Source organism: Pezoporus wallicus, unplaced genomic scaffold (genome assembly GCF_028554395.1).
Source record: "Pezoporus wallicus isolate ANWC-B61680 ecotype Strahan unplaced genomic scaffold, APGP_CSIRO_Pwel_v1 contig_8548, whole genome shotgun sequence".
Lineage (NCBI taxonomy): Eukaryota > Metazoa > Chordata > Aves > Psittaciformes > Psittacidae > Pezoporus > Pezoporus wallicus.
In genome coordinates, this window is record NW_026642624.1 from 188,274 (window position 1) to 210,927 (window position 22,654).

General features: G+C 42.1%; 1 protein-coding gene across 3 annotated transcripts in view; it reads left to right on the plus strand.

Moving 5' to 3' along the window:
- The window catches only part of MEGF11 (multiple EGF like domains 11), a 265,950-nt gene that overhangs the window by 172,660 nt on the left and 70,636 nt on the right, over positions 1–22,654 (plus strand). For all 3 annotated transcript variants that reach the window (XM_057430994.1, XM_057430993.1, XM_057430995.1), the window contains 3 exons: positions 2,483–2,619; positions 7,383–7,595; positions 14,632–14,806. In XM_057430994.1, the coding sequence (XP_057286977.1) occupies positions 2,483–2,619; positions 7,383–7,595; positions 14,632–14,806 (525 nt within the window). The remainder of the gene's footprint in view (positions 1–2,482; positions 2,620–7,382; positions 7,596–14,631; positions 14,807–22,654) is intronic.

A 22,654-nucleotide genomic window follows, 5' to 3' on the forward strand; every position in this document is an offset into this window, starting at 1 on the left:
TGCAGCCTCTCCCAGAAGCACAACAAGTTATAGGAGCTGTGTCCTGTGAGGATTTTACTGTCCCATGTTTTTTCCACCAAGAGGATTTTGACTCCCAGCAGATGTTGTTGAACCAGTCAACAAAATGTGCCTTCCAGCCCACTACAGTGTTGGGCTTTTTCCACTTCTGTGTCTTTGTGGCTGTGGGAGTTGGCGGGTGGTTGCTTTAGGGCCTCATTAACAATTTACAGGTTTAATTCTATACATCTTTCTCATTTGCAGTATTAAATTCTCCAAGCACTCTCAGGAACTAGGGAGAAAAGTTAAATTTAGCATTTACGATGCTTCTCAGAAGCACTTTTGAAGGAGTCTCTGCCTGCTCAGGAAAGCTACAATCTTCCCTTACATGACACAACATTAGTCACTGGCAACACACCCTGTCTGGGTCCCAGATCCCATCCTCAAGGCTCTGCATCATGGTGCCATGTTAATACAACGCATTCTGCCAATCACTTCTTCCTCATTGCTCTGGGCTTTAGGAAGCAACTGTAATTTGTATTTTTTGTCTATTCTTCCTTTCATTGTGGATTTTAAACATGGGATTGAGAGAAAATGGAGCAGAAAAAAATCTTTTCTCTGCTACAAAATGGTAATAATACAGGAAATCATGTCAAAAGCAGAAGCTGATGAGATCAGGGCTTTAAAAAAGGTGCTGATGGGGTGAACTTTACTGATTAGATGTATAAGCAGCAGGAAACGTTGGTCTGACATTTGATTCTCCAGAGAGGGATGGTTTGGATTCCTTTAGTACATATTAATGCAAAAAGTATGCCTAAAGATGCTCACAGCTCTGGGGGGATGCATCACAGAGTATTGCTTTCTCATCATTTTTTGATAGAAATCCTGTTGCTTTTGCGACCTGCAGAGAGAAAGTATTTATTACCAAGATAAATGGACACTTCCATTTCCAGATCTATAGTGCTGTGTATCACTCAAGTCCAGAGACACCAGGTTTTTAACACTGTAATCTGAAAGTTCTTGATCTGAGGCCAACCTGTCCATTTAACAGCCAAGGAGCCACCTCTCACTGGCTGGGAAAGGCTTGAAGTATGTTTTGTGATTACATTGAAGAGCAGCCTCTCCACTTTGGGCTTGTTGATATTGCTAAACTTCCCAAACTGCTTTAGCAAGAACCCCAAGGAGTGAAAGCAGCTGTTATGTTCCTGGCTTATGTTCTGTATAAGTTGTGTCTAATACGTGTCTTGTTCACAACACAGAGCCCCTGGGGCTTGGTTGGGGAAATAAGACTTCTGAGAGATTAAAACAAAGCAATAACAGGGACAGAACCCCACTGTTTCTCTCAGATGCTGGGCACTGTGCATGGCACTGGCAGCAGCACCACTTGCTGCAGTTGCCAAACGTTTCCCGTTATAGGACCCCATCTTCAGATCACAGCACTGCCAGACTTGTTTTGGCTGAAGCTCCTCAGCTGGGTGCCAGCCTCAGATTTTGTGTTTGTTCATATGAAAAAACATTCATACAACTTCTAACAAAGTCTTGGGAAATCCCTGTAAGGCCTTGATACTTGGTAGGGACATTATGGGATACCTGGGGGAAAACCACCTGAGTTTGGCAGATAAATTCTCCAAAGGCACAGCCTATGGTAAGCATTCTCTGCCCTAGGGCTGAACAGCTGGAATAGGTCTTGCCCAGCAACTGCTTTTCCTTATGAGCAGTGCCAGGGAGCACAAGCAAAAGTGACAGTCTCTTTTCTTGACTTTCAGTGATGGTTAAGCAGGGAGGGGAAGGAGGAAACAGCTTAGAGATGGGGATTTGGCCAGCAAAAAGTGGAATCGAAGCAGGTCAGGGACTGAGATGTGGCTCCAAAGTTGGGGATTAGGGGCTGGGAGGATGTTGGATGATGCATCCAGGCAGTGTTTGGGGATTAGGCAGATATTCCAGTACAAAATCACTTTTTCTGGCCAAGGCTGCTGCACTGCTGATGTAGAGAATCAAATTGCTTTTATGTCATCACTGGTGGCTTTCTGCAGCTATCCCAGTCTCCGGTTGCTGTGCTGTCCTCTCCATGTCTTAGACAAAGCCCTGGCAGGTACCATTTTGTGTTGCTTGAAGAGATAAGGCTGGATAAGAGTAAAGGGATGAAGTAGGCAGGATCTGAAAAGCAGTAGGGGACTTCTCCAGCAGTTGTATTTGGTCTTCATGTTTGGTGGAAGCAGGGCTGTCTGAACAGGGGAGATCATTGTAGGCTATCACAACTAGCAGAACTTCATCCTCCTGGTGCAGCTATTCCAACAGTCCCTCTCTTCCTAAGTATTCCCTTAGGTTTTGAGATTGTCTTTAGCCCATCTTAAACAGAAAGAATATTGCCACTACACTTAGATCTAGTTTTAGCGAGAAAGGCGATAAAAACCCAAGCTGCATATAGACATTTACTGCATTATGAATGTTGACTGAACTATTGCTCTTTCTCCAACCTTACCAGGGGCTGGTGTGTGCACAGCCATGTCCTCCTGGAACATTTGGAATTAACTGCAGCCAGGACTGCCCATGCCACAACGGAGGACACTGTGATCCCGTGACAGGAAAATGCATCTGCACAGCTGGCTATATAGGAGACAGGTAAAAATCAGCCCCAAAAGCCTTTAGTTTTAACCATGGATTGGCAATATTTACACCCCTTCTAGAACAATCTCACTCTCTGAAAAATGGTGCTATGTTTCCATTGTTCCAGTTAGGTTCATCCTTCTGAAGCAGTTCGAGTAGTATAAATGTGGTAATGTTACTACTTTTTATTGGCACTTCTCTTCACTTACAGGGTTTTTTTTTAATATAACTTAAAATCTAATGGATTACATTTAATTTAGATATTTACAGTGATAAATTTAATAGGGAGCATTGCATGTTTACAAGATATGTAAATGAACTGTATTTATATAAATTAATATCCTTGAGAGTGAGCAAGGCAGCAGTTTAATGCTTCCTTCAGCCCCTTCTGTGCTGTTGCAGCACTGATCCATCTCAGGCACCAACAAAAGGTGATAAATCCTCAGAATTTATAAACCAGAGCCTTCACCCATAAATCTATCAGAGGAGGTGATAATATTGTTCTACAAAGGTGTCGTGGATTCAGCAAAATGACTACACAGCAAAGTCAAGATGGGATTGCAGCACATGTTGGCTTAGCCCTGCTCATTGGAATTTCTCGTTTCTTGCTTCATTGTATAATCATCAGGTCTTTATAACACACAAAGAGACTGACCTTCAGGGTTCAGAAGGCTGTGCTCTTCCCCATTAAACGTGGAAGTTCCTCGATCCCATTTATAGACAGTGGTAGTTGGAGGTGGCTCTTGAGGTGACATCAGGATTTGCATGTGGTTGACTATGGTGGAAATATGAATTATTTCAAATTAATTTAGTGGAGAAGACATCAGGGTGTCTCTCTTCTCCCATCTTCCACCTGGAGACAGTGATTTCAGCCACTGGGTACCATTTAATTATTGTTGCTAACAAAAGCTCTCTCTCTCTCTCTCTCCTTTTGGAGACAATTGCACTAAAAGAAGCAACGGTGCAGCCTGGACACTTACACTGGTGACCGCATGTAAATCCCCAGTTGTCCCCATGTCAATCCCAAGTTTTGGCCATGCTCAGGAAGCTGACACAGGCCCTCTCTCTCTGAGTCTCCTCATTTGATTATTGCAGACCTAGATTGATTTCTGGCTGTAGGTGAATCAAAACTGTGAGAGCTGTCAGGAGCTCCCAGCAGCAGCCCAGTGCTGAGCCAGCTTCTTTGCTCAACTGCCAATATAACTCATGTTGGGAATGAGGAAAGGAGGTGGCAAGTAGAAAGCTCACCTACCCCTTCCTGGAGCAGGGAAGTAAAATGTAGGCACTGAAAGGAGAGGCTGAAGAGCAGAAATGCAGGAGGGTGGAGGGATGAATGAGAACAGAAGAAAGTTCAGTGAACTGTCAGTTTGGAAAGCTTTTCTAGCAGCAGGGAGAAGCTGCAATAGCCTAGAAATTCCCACCTTTCAAATGGGTTCTCAGAAGGTTAAAACATATTTATATATCAGTCTTTAATCAGCCTTCAAGTAGGGAAGTGAAACCTTAGGCTCGTTATGTTCAGTTGGAGTCTGGCCTCTCACTTGGGCTGGGACAGCATGCTGCCTGTGATGGTTTGCTCTCCACAGGCACACAAACCCTTACCTTGCTGTTAACTACAGCTTGCTGAGGGCACATTGCCCTTTGATTTCAGTGAGGACAGCAGTGGGCACAAGGTCTTTAAAAGCCTAAATTGCTTTCCCTAGTTAGGTGTTCATACAGCATGGACAATGAGACAGAGTAGTCAGCACTGTTGTAGCTTAAAGTCTATTTTACGCTCTGGATCTCATGCAAGTGTTGCAGTGTTACAGTGTAATTGCAAGGATAGCAGGAGAATGCTGCTGCACAACAAGGTAGTGTTCTCTATTAAATTATACAAGGCACTGAAAAAATTTTCTTCAGAACAACAGGTATTCTGAATAACCACAATAAAAATGTAAATACACTTTAGCTACTAAGTCAGTAAGTCCTAAATAATGCCGCAGGGCATCGTCTCATGAAGAACATACATTTAGATAAATATCTGTGGGGATAAAATGGTCATAAAGGTCCATGTAAGTGTAATTGCCACCTTTGTTCCCTACCTGTTTTCCAGGAAGGAGCTCTGCACTGAGTATCTAGGAAATCAGCAAGCACTATTAATAACTCCAGGAAGCTTTGTGCTCTGCTGCAATGACTGCCTGTGTCACATAAATGTATGTTTTGCAAACTGGAAAGGAATAATAGCAGAAGCACAGTTAGAAGCTAAGGATGGGGTGTCTGAGAGTTGAGCAGCTGATGGGAAATACGAACATACTGTCTGAACTTTGTTTTCTGTATTGCTGTTGAAACTAAAGCTCGCAGAACAAACACCACGTTTAGTCTATGAGCAGACTAATTCTCTTGTTGTTGTGTTTGCACCTGCATCTTTTCTCTACAGGATGGCAATCTGCAGGTTAGTGTGTTTTGGATGGCTTTTAGTATTTGTGTGTGCTACCTAAGTGTAGCATGGTTTCAAAATAAACAAACAGAAAAGCCTAAAATACTTTTTACAGCATTATTCTGTGAAGAAAACATATCTGAAAAGAATGTAGGTGTGTGGGGTAAGTTCATCTGTTAAACAGGCTGTCTTATGCTTAATATTTTCCGAAATTGCTTTCATTAATTCTACAGGTGACAGCCATATTATCCTATCCCAACCCAAATAATTATAGTACATATTAAAGTTCAGTGGATATTATAATACAAATGTCCCCAGATAGGCAGAAAGCAATGTAAATTAAACAAGAAACATAACTAGGGCTTAGCAGCTCATTTTGTAATTTAATTGAACAATGTATCTGGTTGTTAATGGTGCTGTGGACACATTAGATTGATATGTTGCAAAGGAAAGATGTTTAAGTAGAAAGCTAATTCCTGCTGTGATTATTCTTATGTTCCAGAGGAGTCATTATTAGTATTCTTTGTATAAAATTCATTAGCGGTAGCTGCTTGATCTCCAAATAAGTAAGTTGGTTAAATTGTTAGTAGAAAAAGGCTAATTATATAAATAGATTAGGTCGTCAATATTTCATTTCCAGATGCTTTTCTCCCTGCTAGGTAATGCTTCATCTTCTATAAATATAGAATGATACAGTGCACTATTGACTGAGTATTCATCTCGCTGAGTACAGTGTTCTCCTGCTAACTAGTAGAGCTGTATACAGCAGCAGAGGCGTAAGGCATCTTAATATGATCTTCATTGCATTTCATTTGCTGAGTGTTTCAGTCCTAATGTTACCCACTCTTTGTAGGTTACTTCCTTTGCAGCTGAACTTCCCTGAGAGCAGCAGGGAGAGCAGCCAGTGCCACTGGTGATTCCCTGGGCTCTTTCCTTTCCTGTTTGTCACAGGCTTCTCTCTCTTTGGCTCCAATCTGAACTCCTGAACTTGGATTGTATAACTAGTAGCTGTGTGGATGCTTGCTGCAGTTAAATCACTAGCTAGGCCTTTTGTTTTGTTCATTTATTTTTAGCAAACTGTGATCATCTAAAGCTGCAAAAGTAATGCTCTTCTTATACACTGACTGTGTTCACTGCAGTTTTGCCTGGCTTGCACCACACATTAATCTTTTATTACTGATCATAATATTAACTCTCACCTGCCAGCTGTGAAATGACCTGCAGAAAGACATTTAACAATTGCCTCTATCCACTGAGTTTACAGTATACATTTTAATCAATGCTCAGGATTAAATTAATGCTGATAGGCAATTTCCAATATCTGGCATCCACGCGATAAGGGAATTGGACTTTTCTGGGCTTCTTTTTCTGTTTGAAAAGGTCTGTCTGTATTTCACGGTGGATCACGTAAACTGTAGGACTGACTCGTTGCAGAATCTGGAAACCACTGAATTGTGTCAAGCACAGAATCAGCTGCTTTCTGTAGGACCTTAGTTGAGCTTGTCAAAGTAGGAAATATTAGGAACACTGAAACTGGTTGTGTAGGACAACGAAAGAGACTTTTTGGCAGATTTCATCATGTATCCAGTAGGGACATATTTTAAACAGTGCGTGGAAGGTGCAATTTAAAGCAATCTGTGTATAGTGTTTGCAGGTTCAAATATTAAAAATGTGGGCAATTTTGGAGAGCATACTACACTAAGGAGCGTGAAAGTGATTTGTCTTGGGATTTTATACTACTGAGCATCCCCGGAGTAGGAGATGAAAAGCAAATTTGAGCTTTAGTTACTCAGAACACAGACAAAAAAGACAAAGGAGTCTATTTTCTCCTAGTTGGTATAAATCTGGTGCAGTGACAGCATGGAAGGAAAGTAAAACTACACATTGCTGGAGAGCACTTTACTCAGTATTACTTAATAGAGCACATTCCCTTTCAATCCTCATTAGCACTAAGAGGACCATATGCTTTTAAAGAAGGTGCATGATCCTTCTGTAATAAAGAGAAAGCAAAGAGATGAGGGGGTTTTTATAAAGTGTCTTATTCCCTATCAATTTCTTATGGCTGATGAATGGGATTGTCAAGGTCCAGGAAACAAGAATGCACTTTGTTAACTAAGGTAATATTAACTAATGCAAATTTTGCAGGATATAATTAGAAAGAGATTAATGCACTTTCAGTTAACAGCACTTTGTGTGCCCAAGATATCGCACCACTCCACTGATACCATCATCCACAGTATATTACTCAAATAAATGAGCAATAATTTTGTACTTCATTCATCAACAACAACGTCCCTGTGTAAAAGTCAGAAGCAGACTAAGCTACAGCATTTGATTGGATCCTGTCTCATATACTTCATTGCAGGTGTCAAGAAGAGTGTCCTATTGGGACATACGGCTTTCAGTGCACACAACGATGTGACTGCCAAAATGGTGCAAAGTGTTACCATGTAAATGGAGCATGCATATGTGATCCTGGATTTAAAGGGATTTATTGCCAAGAAAGAATGTGTCCAGAAGGGTTTTATGGCCTGAAATGCAACAAGAAATGTCCATGCAATATTACCAACACTCTCAGGTACGTACATTGAATCATAGAGTAGTGCAGGGACTGGTCAAATAAAAGCATTGGGAAAATATTTAATTAACTGCACCCACTCCCTTTTCTGCTCTAGTTTTAATTAAGAACACAGACAATTCATCTGGCTTGCAACCTTTGATTTAAATGACCTGAGGTTTGGAACCATGAGCCTCAGTCCAGCCAGCTACTAAGCATGTATCTGTTAACCATCAGAACAGTTCTTCTACAGCCTGAAACAACCTGGCATATGGCCTTATACTGTAGCTGTAGTCTTCTAGGCATAAGAATTGTCATACGATGCCCATATGTATGTCAAATGACCCACTGAAGTTTAAAAATAGGGATATATTTACTCAAATCCATCACTTTGTCTCTTTTTATGACATGGGTTTTCCTGTTAGATCCATACACAGCGAGGGGACTTTCAAAATGAAACCTAATTTGCTTCAGTTTATGTCTCGTGGCAAATTACCTTGTTGAAAACACTTGAGGCAGATGTATAAATAGACTGAAATCAATATCCTCAAGTCAGCCTATGGAACTGTAACAACATTGACATTGTCAAAGTAGACTTCTCATGTGTGCCTCTTTTTGCTCTTCATTCAATATGTGTACCTGTGAAATATTCAGGAAAATAAAGATCAGGGAAATATACCTAAAATGGAATAAACCCCATTTAAAAGGTCAGGTTTTGATGGTTTGTTCCCTTTTGCCTTTTTTAGGACCTGATTCTTGAGGTTCTCACTACTAAGAGCTAGAGCTGCAAACAGACTTGAGCACCTAACACGAGATAGATTGAATTTACTTTCCCGCTATAGGCTTCAATAAGTTTTGCAAACCCTGAAAAGGAAGAATTTAAGACTCTTCCTTATTGTCTTGTTTATTATCCTATTTACCTTTTGTAACTTCTTGCCTTGTTTACTGACTGCTGGAATTGCTATCTGGAGATTCCTTACTTCCTCACATGCAGTAAAGGGAGCGTGGACAGCAAAACCACCCTGGCCTGAGCTGTTCCACTGGACTAGAGTGCCCACATTTCCTTGCCATGCCTGCAAGATGCTGAGCCCCTCAGCTCCCACTTGATTTCCTCCGTTTTCTGTCTGTTAATGTTAAGCATTCATAGCCAAGTCAGCATGATGTAGGCTTCAGAGGGAGCTGGGGATAACTGATGCCCAAGCAAATCTGCCCTTGATACGGACATTCTTCAGTTTTCAACCAGGCAGGCAGGGACCTGACTGCCTTGCTGATGATGGGAAACCTACCTTGCAGTCCTGCAGCCTGTGAAAATACAAACACTCTCCTCAATTATGCATGCAAGCAATCCCACCTAATTTGTGTGCATGCACACACACACTCACACACCCCCTCCACTTCAGGCAGATCTGTTTGTGTGCTTGAGATAGACTCCATTTGTCTCAGTCTTGGAAATAAACAGGTGACCTTTCTTGTGAATTCAAGTTCAGCTGTGAGTGGTGAGCCTTTGCTTAACGGGAAGTCAAAGCTCACAATGTATTATTTAAAAGCCTTGTAATTCTGATGATACGAGTCCTCTACGGAGAGCTCCAGCTCTGCTGGGTTTGCCTACAAGGAACCAGTGTTTGACACCTCAGAGGAGCTCTGTACAACAGGCTTCTATCACTCCTGATTATTTTGTGTATCATGAAATCATGGCCAAAAAAAGTAATACCCATAAGGCATGAGCAGAGCATCATACACAAACAGCTAATGTGTTGTACCAAGGATAGGGGCGTCAGGAGCTAAGGTGTGAATTCCTGCATGTCACATCACTCTGCAGCACCCACCAGTGGGCAAGGCTAAAACGTGTGGTAAATACAAGCTAAACTGCTCTGTGAAAGCTCTTCTTCATGTGACCTGGAGGGTGAAAATGCACTCTTGGACAGTAGCTGACATGTTGGTCCTCACCCCAACTCCTGGCCTGCAGAAAGCTGCTTGTGTGCTTGTTTTCCCATAAAGCTGTACATAGAGTGGAAGGACTGCAGGCCACGACAGCCTGAGCTTGGCTGCTCTTTCTCAGCTAAGGGTTCAATTCAGTAAAAGTCTTTTTAGTGGGTGGAGGCTTTGGTTTTAAGGGTGCAAGAATTCATCCTGGGTTACTCAAAGAGGTGCTCTGGGGGTTTGCTAGAAGATCCTTCCTGAAAGAACAGACTGGCACAATCCAGCTGTGGAGAAGGATGAGGACTCAAGTTGGATCGAATCCTCTCACAGCTCTTTTCTGGGCACACCATGTGCCTGACAGATACGTTTTAATGCCTTCCCTCCCATCGCTGCTCCATCAGCTTCACTGGCAGCCTCCTCTGCTCAGATGGTATCTCCATTTCCTTAACAAATGAGTCTAGTCTCTCCATTGATAAAATCTCCCTTTTCCCTACATCTTATCACTGCTGTTCTGGAACAAAGAGGTACCAGCCAGCTGTAGATCAGTAAATGTTCTTTCATTCATCCATGGTATTTCAGCTTTCCATTTTTCAATGAGCTCCTTAGAGTGCCATCAATTCCTGAGCCAAGGAGTGTCAGAGTTGATGGAAAATGACCTTCTCCAAAGGCACCCCGTATTCTGTACAAATCTTTCCACTGACTGCTTAACCAGTCCCATACAGTGCACTTCCCACCCGTCTCCTCCCATCCTTCTGCTGAATCTTTATCATGACTGGAATTGGTCTTCCAAAGTGATTCATTTACTGACAGCCATCTATTTTCCCTAGAAGCAGTTTAAACTGTTGGCTACTTGTAGCGATACCGGTGGGCAGGATAATTATATATAAACACTGAAAGAAGGTGATGGAAGCTTGCCTATTGCTGTCAGTGGTTTTGATTCATTTGATTTAGTTATTCGAGAGCTGGAATAGAAAGTTTTGACGGCTTTGAGGAGCAGGTTGGGGAGGAACATTAAGAAATACACAATCAGCTTTTCTATTTTCATACGTCTATTTTAATGTCTGAAGAGATCAGTGTGATCATCTAGTCTAACCTCCTGCATAGTAATGGCTGAAGAGCATCATCCAATAATTTCTGCATCAAAGCACGCTGAAAGGCACTTTGTATGGAAACTCTGAACAACCCCAGAGTTAGGTAGTTTAGAATGTGTTGGTGACTTGGCCTGTCCTTCCACAGGGAAGGGTACACCTATGAAAATTCCCCTATGCAGAAAGCCCAGTGTACAATAGTCAGAAAGGCATAACCCTGGCTTGCTCTTCTGAAAAGCAGAGAGAAAAGTGGACAACTGGAATAGTCCTGAACACTGGTGAGGAGCCAGCATGCAGAGCCATATACCTTCAGTAATGTCTTTCCCAGGTCAGAGACGTGAGAAGGGAAGGAAGACACTGTGACAATGAAATGAAATGGATACATCCCCAGAGAATGAAAAGTCTGAAGGTCCAAACCCCATGTACTTTGCATGAAGTTTTGCCTTGACTGAAGTCAAGAGTGTGCTTGGACGAGGCTGATTTAGTATGGACACCAAAAGGCAGAAAATACTGTTAAGTAAGGTTTAGGGCTGTTGTTAATTAAGATGAGATGACTAGTGCTAGTGTATAAACAGAAAGTCAGGAAATTCACTGGGAAGAAGTTGTTTTGGCTGAAAGATGTGTGGAGAACAAATTCAGCAATTGGAACAGACTGTGCTGTCGAAAGGATTTTTCTCCCAATTCGCCTGAAGAAAGTTACCCAGTTTCCTCAGATTTCCTCAAAATTAGATGCTTAAAAAATTTAAAGGTCAAAAAAAGACTTTGTGTTTTTCAGTTCAGCTAGTGAGTTAAAAATAAAGGTTCCTTTATGGCTGTAAATGTGGGTCAGAAACCAGGGACCATATTCTGGCTCCCAAACTGCAGCAAGAGCCATGGAACAATCTCCTTCTCCTGCCATGTTGTGCCTGGTGGACAGCTTCGTTTCTGCCTCTACCTGGCCTAGAGCCAGAGGAGCACTTGGCTGCTTGCATTCACTCTAGGGTTTCGACACGATTCCTTCCTGTTATGCAAGAAGTTTGAAGAAATAGAAGTTAAGATTCAATGCACAATACTAATGTGTAACACTGCCAAAGTCTTTCAAGAGTGGGTTTGCTTTCTGGGATCTGTTGAAGGGAGGATTGACTCTTATCCATGCATTCAGGGAACCTTCTCTGGAGGAACTGTGTGTGTTTCTTGATTCCAGTTTATTAGTGGCATGGGGAAGTGCCTTACATATGCTGTAACCTGTGCTGCCAAAGTGTTCCATGGACTCATGAGACCTAGAAAGCTATCCAGAGCAGGAAGGAAGGAATTATACAAATAATTCACATTTCTAGCTGTATTTCATATTCTTTGCCCTAACACCTTTGCCATTAATGCCCCAATGCAACTAGCATTTATTTCACTGGGCAGTCTGGGTGCATAGGTGGTTGGATCGTCATTTTACAAATGGGAAAAATGAAGGTAGAAAGAGTAAGGTACATGGACGGATTCACTGACAGGGTTGGGACAAGAACAGCTAGGTTAGACATCTAAATCTCAGCCACCTTCAGTGTCAAACAAGTGGTTTTGATTCAGGGCAATGTGTTCTCTGTATCTGAGAAAGTCTCCTGTGTCTCCTTGCTGGACACAGCCTGCAATTTAATTTCAGACCTAGCTATGTTGAGATCCTTTTCTTGTTAGGCTACCATAGTACTATAGTGTGTGTTACTGTGTGGTTTGACAAATGCTTTGGAAAGATTTATTCTGCTGTTGTCAAGAAGTTTCCCTTCCCTTGCTGTACAGTCTGTTCACCAACTGCTGCTACCTATCCAGAACTATTGTTATGGGTACCATAACTCTGGACTTTAATGTGGAGGCTTTTTCCTAATCCTACAATGCCAGCACTCTGTAAGGCACCAAAAGACAAATATTTCAAAGCACTAAATACTGCCAGTGCTTGGCCTAGGAGAAAACCAGAACTCTGATATGTTCTGCTGGTAACAAAATTGTTCTTGCTTCAGTGGGAAGAGTCTACAGAAGCAGGGACCCAAACATCTGCACTGGACTTTTGCTAGCTCGTAGCCTCATGAAAGAGTGGACAAAGCATTAGCAAGGCAGAATATGGTTTCAACCTTCTACTGCACTTTGATTTGGAGTCCAAGCCCCCAGTCTCCTGCAGACTCTTCCACAAAACCTATTTGTTTCTTGCTTCTCATTTTAGTGCGTGTGAGCTTGCATGCATGCAAAAAGGAGACAACCTTGGAGTCGAAATTCTTCCTGAGTATAGTATTTCAATTGAATCATCACAGGCTGATTCAGACTGCCATGATCATATATTACCTTTGAAAGATTAAATTTAGCCAACAGAAGCCGTTCTCGTGGAAGTGTATGATATAAGCAGCAGTAGTGAAAACAGAGAAACAACAAATCCACTTTAGAATAGTTCTTTAACGTTTAGCTTTCTGCTCCTATTAGGTAATGATTAATAGACACAGAGGGGGGAAAAGAACAAGCTTTTATTATTTTCATCTGAATGTTAAGAGGTGCTTTGTGAGCAACCATAATTTCAGGGACTGCTTTGTCAGAAGAATTTCATGGATGGTAGTTTGTTAAGCTGATGAATTGGTTTAATTAGTCACTAAAACACTATTTATGATGAAACATATGACACTCACAGAATCTGATCATTCTTAGTCACAAGTATATGACTAACCTCTCCTACCAGTAATTGCTAGATGGATACTTGGAAATTACGTTTTATGAGGTTACCTTGAAAATTAACATATACAATATTAATTTTATAGATGTAAAGGAACCCATTCAGTCGTGTCTGCAGCATTAAACCAGAGCAATAAGTTAATCATAAAGGAAAATAAATAGTTTCTATGAGGCAAGAAAGCAGGAGACAGGTCCATAGAGAGGTGCCACCCTGTAGACCCCCGTTCTCTCTTTATTGTTCTTGTTCTGAGAATAACAAAGAAAATCTGATTTCTAGCATAGTATTCCTCATCTTTCTCACTGAGGGGTAGGCAGCGCTATTATGGGACAACCTCGTGCTGCAGAGGCGCCCAGATCATGCTGAGCTCTCAGGTGAAGCCTTACACAGCGTGAGGTCCTTTTCCAAAGATTAGATTCCCTCTCCATTCCCTTCTCTCTCTTTTGACCACCTCATCTCCCCAAACTGGACACCTCCCTGTACTCTCCCCTCCCATCCCCTGGAAACCTCACCTCACCAAACTGAGACTTACCACATCTCCAGCCTTCTCCTCCTTCCCTTGCCCCCGGCACAGCCTCAGCGTGGCTCCTGCTGTGGGAAGTTACTGCCTTAAGAAAACCTGGGATAAGCCCTTTCTGTTTGTAGAAGAGAAATCGGTGAATAAACTGTTTCATAGCAGGAGGAACAAAGGAGTAAGTCAAGCCTGCCACCCAGCAGATACAGGAGGACCAGGCATTGTCCAGTTTTTTGGGCTTGATTCTCTGTTCTACTTTTCTCTCTGTGTGCTCTCACAGCAGTGTGGAATTGTCTGAATAGAAATGAAAGCCAGAAGATTAATGTTGGGCTGCAATGCTCATTATTCAGCAGAATGGAACTTGACTCATTCCCCTGCACAGCTGAGATTTAGTCCCAGGGCTCCTATTGACTCCTGCCCCAATTAATCCCAAGGCTTCAGGTAGTGATCAGTTCTGTTCACTATGGCTAAATATTCCCTGCAAAACTCTTTTCCCAAGGAGATTTTTCACTTCCAAAGCACTTTCCTTTCTACCACTCCCTGCTGAAAAGTTCTGCTGAGGTGGCACTCATTTTAAAACCCAAATTAAAGTAGAATAGAATTAGATTAGGTATTTGGAAGAAATTCTTCACTACTGGCACAGGGTGCCCAGAGAAGCTGTGGCTGCCCCATCCCTGGTAGCGTTTAAGGCCAGGTTGGACGGGGCTTGGAGCAAGCTGCTCTAGTGGAAGGTGTCCCTGCCCATGACAGGGGGTGGAAAGTGAATGAGCTTTAAGGTCCCTTCCAGCCCTGCTGTTGGTTACAGACTGTATTTTTCTTTCAGTCCTCATCTCCTTGGTGTCTGTCTCTCTCCACTAGCTGCCATCCATTGTCTGGAGAATGTAGCTGCAAAGCTGGCTGGGCTGGACTCTACTGCAATGAAACCTGTCCCCTTGGGTACTACGGTGAAGGCTGCCAGCTGACCTGCCCCTGCCAGAACGGTGCAGACTGTGACAGCATCACGGGGAAGTGTATGTGTGCGCCGGGATACATGGTAAGTGAGGGCTGGGAACAATGGGGCGTTTCAGAAAAGAGGAATTTAATCTGGTTTCAAATCATATTTGCATCAAAGTGGCCGGATGCAGGTAAGTTTTCCCTATTCTATTATAAATCCACATATTTCTCCTTTGAGCAGTGTCAATGTTTTACTTCTAGTTTACTCAACATTAGTATTGTAAGTTCATTACTGCTGTAAGGATAAAGACATGGTTTCCAGTCGTATATTCTAAGCAAGACAAAACATAAAAGATGTCAGATTATTGTATGCCTGGAAGAGCAGTAAAAGAGTTCTCATGGCCTTTCAGCATGTTCCCTGTCAGTCACACTGTGATTTTAATAGATCTTTGAAAATGGTACAAATGATAGAGCAATTTATGTCTTTTCTGAGCATACATGGCAGGTGTCTTTTACCTGAGCATCAGAAAGAGCTTCAGACATTCTGAGGTAAACAAGCATTACATTTTATAGACGAGATGGAAAATGGCTGAAGAAATCAGCCAAGATGAAGCAACAAAAATGCAAAATTAAAGATAGCCAGGTTGCAGCAGCAGATGTTAAGACATGGATCCAGGTATCCAGTCCTGCTACAGATGGGCATAATGCAACTCTGGCTGGTAAGTTCCCTGGTCATCTGAGTATGAAGTACCTCTTCACTTCAGGAGCACACCATGGAGGAGATCTGCAGGCTATGCCTAAGAAACAATACTTCCTAAACAAATTATTTTCGAGAGGGAATTCCACCACAACTTCATTAGCAGTTGTCTTTCTGCAATTCATGTCCTGAATTTTACGTGTTCTGTCCCCGCAGGCCTATCTTGATGTTTTCTATACTGTTGCAGTAATTACTAGTTATTATTACTAAGTTTACTAGAAATCAGACTTCAGGTTCAAAGACATTCCCCAGGTTTTTATATTTATAGGGTATTTTTATGATTTTAGAATATATTTAGAACTTCCAATGATGTTTAGCAGCCTCCTACATGAGCTTTACCCTCTATTGGTTTAAGTTACAGCCTCCAAATGAGATGAATAGGTACCTTCAGATTCTAGGGATCATGAGATTTTATGATCTTTTTCTGTGTTGGAACTCTTCTGATTTGCAGTTATGAGACCTGGTGAACATCATACCAACTGCAGTGTTTAGGGTTTTCTAGGAAAAAAACAGTCTTCTTCTGAGGGGTGATAATGTTGCTGTCATCTATAGGAGAAGGCTGTGCAGCCGTGTGACAAGATCCATAGTGTGTGGGAGTCCTATAGGATATCAGTGGGATGCTAAATGCTTTTAGGCTTTTCAGCCTCCCTCCATTTTAAATCCACACCAACTGTCATCTCCAGAACTGTGGAACTGGAGCTGTGGCTTAAAGACGCAAATTTTGTTCTCTGCTTCATGTCAACAGCTGAACCTGAAAGTTGGAACTTCTGTCTCATTTCCAACAGTTCTCTTGGTGCTGGCTATAAACAGATTTATTTAGGTGTGAGGGGTAGGGCTGTCAAAAGCATCTGTGCAAGACAGTAGTACTTAGAGCTGTGAAAGCAAGAAGGGCTTGGAGCTTTGATTCCCCTACAGTAACAAACAACAGAATTTATCTTCTCTGTACAGTGGTGATATGCAGGTATTAACATAAGGTGGAGGAATGAAGGCAGCAGCATGTTAGTAACAAATGCAAAATAAAAAGATATCAAAATCCTCTTTCTTATCAGGAATGCTGTTCAAGTCTGCAGCACAAAAATATTTTGGGACCCTTCACCATACACATTTAAAAAAGCCCATATTTTGTCCAATATAGATTGCTCCAAGACAGCATTATTGCAGGCATGAAGCCTGGGAAGTTCCTATTGCTTCAAAATAATATTTAATCTCATAATAAAGAGCTTTCTTGCATTGACATTTAAACAGCTTGGTTATTGAGGATAGCTCTATAATCACTGAAGCATATTTAGGCATTAGTATCATTGCTTTCTCATAATATACTATAATCTCTGGCAATTAGTCCATGAGGGGAAGTAAAGCCTTGAAATTGCTAATTTATTGCCTCTGAAGAGTATTTGTCATTTGTATGCATTGCAGAATACTTGAGTTGCAATGGTTCTTTCAAATGCTAGAGAACATAGGCTGTAAAGAAAACTTGACAGGAACCTTTCCTTCTCACCACTCTCTTCCTGTGTGCTCCAGTGTCTGGGCAGGGAGAAGTGTCAGCACTGCTTCAACGCAGCCTGCAGGTCAAGAGAAAGATGCTGTGGGGCCAGAACCCTCTCAGGGCTTGAAGTGGCTTATCTCAATGACACACTCCAGACCAGGCTTTGCCTTCAAATATTCATGCCTGCCTCTTGCTGAGGCAATGGGGAGCTTTGCCTGCAGGTAGAATTTTGCCCTTGAATTCGGCAAGCCTGCAAACGAGTGGCGCGAGTGTTCGCGAATGCAGGATGTCTCTTTTGGCTGTGCTGACAACGGAGTGATGCTAATACAGAACTGGGCTGAGCTAATTAGCCAGAAAAGCCATAAATGAATCCCTCTTGCTTTTTCTAGCATGAGATTTGGCTGATGCAGCTACAGGGTCAGGAATTTTGCCATATGATTGGAAAGAACAAAAGTGGAAGCAGCCCCTTACATTTTACAGAAACATTTGATCTACACATGAGCTTACATAGCAGAGCAGGCTGAAGGGTTTCTGAGCAAGGGGGAAAGGAAGAGAGTATGATGGGACATGGGCTATAACTGCACAATTTGACTGCAAAGGCCGGGGACTTTTTGGTTATTGGATGCCTCGAAAACATAGTGACAAAGAAATGACAGTCTTTCCCTGACAAAACACTCCTCCAGCCCACTTCTTCTGCACAGATGGCTTGGTTTCTGACTGTGCCCTGCCTCGGCTGTGTCAGGGCAGCTGGGCTGGGTTTCAGGATGAATCATCTGTAGTCGCAGCCAAAACAGGGACATTTTGTTGGGATGCAGAACAAGCCATTAAAAACACAAAGCATCTGGTCACCTTTATTAAATGTATTAAGTGGAAAGGCGGCCTTCCCATAGGTTGACACGTACGTGAGCAGAACACTGAATTTCTGGAAGTTAAGCAGAGGTTTAAAATAAAAATGTACATTGTAGCTCAGAAAATAATACGTTATTTATTAGCTGTGACATTTCCAGCAATTCAAATGCCAAGGCTAAATATTGGTGAGCTTGCAGGTTTGGATGGAACATCAAAACATTAGTTTTTTGATGAGTATTTCGGGTCAGACTCAGCCAACAAGATTTGCCCACACCTAGCTCTAAACCCAAATGACACTGTTACAAAGATGTTACTGGGTACCAATGCAGGTGATTTGTGTGAAGTTCTGATATGACTGCTCTGATATGACTGTGCTGGCACCAGGGGATTGCTCTATTTTAACTGTACGATGTCTAAACCACAGCGCAGACACTGTGTAGATTTGATGGAAGAGGTAGCTGAGAAATCAGTGCTCCACAATTGTACCCAAACCAGCCTGGGTCTTGGAGGCAGTATACAGGACAATAAAAACAGGATAATTGGAGTGGAGAGGACACAACAAAATCTTCATCCCAAAATCCCAGAGCATATCTAGAGCTCCTCCCTACATGCTCCGGCAGTAGAGGAGGCTTGCACGCTGCAGGCCTGTTGGAAACCCTGTGCTTGTTGCATCTCACTTGGGAAGGGAGGATAAAGGTTGTATCAATTTAACTAAGAGGATTGCAGGGAATCATCATTATAAGGATGCCAATAGGGTACTTCCCTGAAACTGTTATTTTTAATGTATGTGAGGGCTGCCTCTTAGTACTCATGTGATGAATTGCCAGTGATGCTATTCTAAAGAATGGTTTTGAAAAACCATTCTACTGCCACCTCGTTTGTGGCAAGAAGGAATCTGATAAACACACACAGGGAGTACACAAAGGTTAGCCTTAAAAACTACACAGGGAGATTCTTGACTGGTAAAAAATGTATTCTTCCTCCCACATGCAAATAGTCACTCCTTGCAATAAATTACTTGGGTGCAATTATGGGGGTAGTGAAAGGGGTTATACTAAATTGTACCTTTCCCTCCTTCCAAATTCTGCTTAAGATGCTCTCTTACAAGCCCACTAAAGTCAGCTGTGCAATAAGGACATAAAAGAAATCAGGAGTGGCCGTGTCCTCTCTTCTTTTGTTTTTGGTTCATTTAATTTTATTCCTGTAATTCAATAAACATGGTGAAGAAGGCTAGAGGATATGAATTAAATATGACAGGAAACCACAGGAATCCTGACCTTCTGTCTCACAAGGCAATCTTGAAACCAACCCCCTGCACGTCCCTATCAGCATTCTAGCTACAGAGATCATAAATGCTGTTGCAATGCAACTAAGTTCACCTTCCCTATTGCACAGCTAATTGCAATTTCCCTCAGAAGAGTGGCTATCTGGAGACCTCACCCTGTGACAGGCCTTTTTTCCTTATGGATGCTTTGTTTTCTTCCTTTGAAAAATGGATTTGACTTCAAATGCTTTCATTCTGTCTATTGTGGCAAGGAAATGTGTAGTTAAAACATTTCTCAGCCAAGACACACTGAGAAAACTTTAACACTTATCTGCAGAATGTGCGGTCAGCTTTTACTTTGGTGGGCACTTAGGTCTATATTTCACTTCTAGATGACAGAACTTATATTACTCTAAAGAGTTCATCTATTTATGCTGCAATTTTTTGAAGGCCTGTCTGCTTTTATTGAGCCCTGCATGCTGGCAAGCAAAGCTAGCACTTCATCACCAAAATGAAAGAATCCATTCTGACGTTCTTCTTTTCCTCGGATATACTCGTAGATCCCATACAAACCAATCGCAGTGCAGGCAAGTATGGAAACTATAGCAGTGATTACCTCTTCCAGAAGATTTTTCAGCTTTTGGAATGTCACTTGGGTTCCCTAAGACTTTCCAAGGTATATCCCAGTCCTGTGCATCTATAACCATTTGCATCTGCTGTTGATGTTGCATCAAAATTGCATTTTAAAAGCGTAATAAAACAATGTCTTTCAAGTATATTCTTATGCAAATGCTTATGCATATATACCTCCAGCTGAGCTCAGTAGGAATCTGTGCACTGAAATACTGAACACAGACTTAATCCAGATCTCTAAGTCCACACTTTTGTCTGGAATGCCAGATTTCCTCAGCATAATGCTTTCTCTGCCACAGGGGTGCAAACTGCTTTCAAGATTTACACTGGAGGACAAGTTTACAGCCTGCCTGCACTTTGGAGTAGAAGTCAGTCCGTGTAACACGCAATAAGCAATAGCTCGAGTACTTCGTAAAACGGATGTATATTATAGTGCTATAAACCTATTCAAATACACAGGAACTGTATGACAAGCTTGCTAATGGATGATATCAGTGCAAACACCCCTCATGGTGTCAGGCTAGTCTTAGTCCACCCCATGCCTACCCAGGGAGGAAAATGACCAATTTCTGCTTCTATAGAAATGAGGAGAACCATAATTTTGTGTTACTTATAGAGGTCATAAGGAACTTACAGGTCCAGTCTGTTGAGTATTCCAGCCATGGCCAGCTTCCTTCTGGCACATACAATATCTCTTGCTCCCTGAAGAAAAAAACAGAGGAGAATAAAACCAATCTTTCCCTCTATATTAAAAGAAAATTGGAGCCTGCTGTCCTGTCCTACACCTTTAAAATTCTCTCTGTTGTCTGAAAGGGGGAAAAAAAGTAAATAGAAAAGAGCCCCTTATCTTATCTTCAATTGAATTTTCCCTGAAGGACTGAAATCCCAGGTAGTTCAGGAGGAATTGGAAGAGTCGTTGCCTGTAGGTGTTTTCTAAACACTGAAGGTACAAATTTATCAGTTTCTTCCCTCTCTTCTACATATTTGCTTTCATCTTTATTCTGAATGTATCATCCTTCCCCGCTTCAGAAGGAAGCAGGAAAAAATGAATGAGACTTCTTTGTCTCATAAGCCTCTGCTTTAGTAGTGAAATTACTTATGAATTCCACAAAATTCTTCATCTACCAAATGAACCGAAGGTTGGAGATAGCGGATCTGGTGTGGGGGCTTTAACTCATTTAAATGATCCCCTTTCTCTTTGAGATAATTCCAGAAGTACTTCAGTGGAAGCTCATTTCAGAGCAACAGGGCACCTCATCAAAAGGTTGAAAAAGAGAAGACGAGGGGAAAAAATCTTCAATAGAGCCCGTGTCCTTTTATCCTTGATTTACGGAGCATATCAGTTACCCCCCTTTGTTAAGAGCTCTTTTCATTTATAGTTATAAAATAAATTCAACCATTTTATCAAGATGTTCTTGTTACCAGCCACCAGTATAAATTTTACTTGCTGGAGGTGAGGAAAAGCTTTTCTGGCACAGCAGTTGTCCAATTAACTGGAGTATTACAGGCAACAGCAATAGTTTGCCCAGTCTCATTTCAGGAATTACCTCGGTGCACAAGGAAGATGCATTTTCTTCTCACTGGTTTCCTATTTGTGTTCATAATCCAATGTCTCAAAACCATTGTGAATGGCTGGCAGTAGTGGCGATGGGTATGATAAGGCATCCTCACTATGCAGGTGGGTTTGAGCATGGGTTGTAGCTGGCAGTAAGGGAATTATTAATTAATAACAGAAGACTCTGTGGAGACCTTACAATAGCTTCCAGTACCTAAAGGGGCCTCCAAGAAAGCTGGAGGGGTTTTTATAGGGGCATGTAAGGACAGGCCAAGGGGAATGGCTTTAACCTGCCAGAGGGGAGACTGAGATGAGCTCTTAGGCAGAAGCTCTTCCCTGTGAGGGTGCTGAGGCGCTGGCACAGGGTGCCCAGAGAAGCTGTGGCTGCCCCATCCCTGGCAGTGCTCAAGGCCAGGTTGGACACAGGGGCTTGGAGCAAGCTGCTCCAGTGGAAGGGGTCCCTGCCTGTGGCAGGGGTTGGAACTGAATGAGTTTTAAGGTCTCTTCCAACCCAAACCATTTGATGACTCTATGATTCTATGATACCATGAAGTACAATAAATTGTCCTCTAAGTAATGGGGCTAAAAGAGCTTTATTTTCCACAGATTTATATCCTTAGTCCCCTAGCCTTTCCTTCCCAATTATAGGAACACCATCTCTCTATCAGGTCTCCTGTGACACTTTGCTAGCAAAGGACACTCAGAAGAGCTCATGGACCTCAAATTCACATAACCCCCTCCCTGCACAACCAGGTTAAAGGTACCATGCATCCATTCCCTAAAAAGAAAGGATTTTGCCTGAACAAAGACTGAATATTAAGTCATGAAGTGGAATAAATTGATTCCCATGCTCCTAGACTTGGAGATGTTTCCCATTTATAGGTTTTTTCCTGTTTTCCCTCAATTATTCAGAAGTTCTTAGCAGACTTCATTTTAAGGTGTTTGGGAATATCCTACTGTAGCCAGGACTAATTCCTCAGCTAGCCTTTAAGTATAGAGACACAGGCAGCGGAGAGGCAAAACCAGCCCAAGGTGATCATTGGTGATGCCAGAAGCAGCACAAGAGGGAAAGTCCCAGCTCGGCTACAAAGAGAGTAGTGGGATGCACCTGAAGGAACAGCAAAAAGACCTGGAAGTTTCAATGTGTTCTGAATGGTTTGGAGAGGTTCATTTTGCCAAAGTCAGCAAGAAGGAAATGCAGCCTCTTTGATAACCAATATTGATGGGAGTTTAGATCTGGGGGTAAAGTGAAACACTGGGATATAGGAAATTCAGCTAAAATAACTTCAAAAAAATAGAATATGTAACTGTGCCCTTGGAAACCGTGTTGAGAAAAGTTACAAATGATATCCACGTGGTGCTTGAAAAGCAGATAAAGCCGAGAATACTAGTGAGACCATCAGT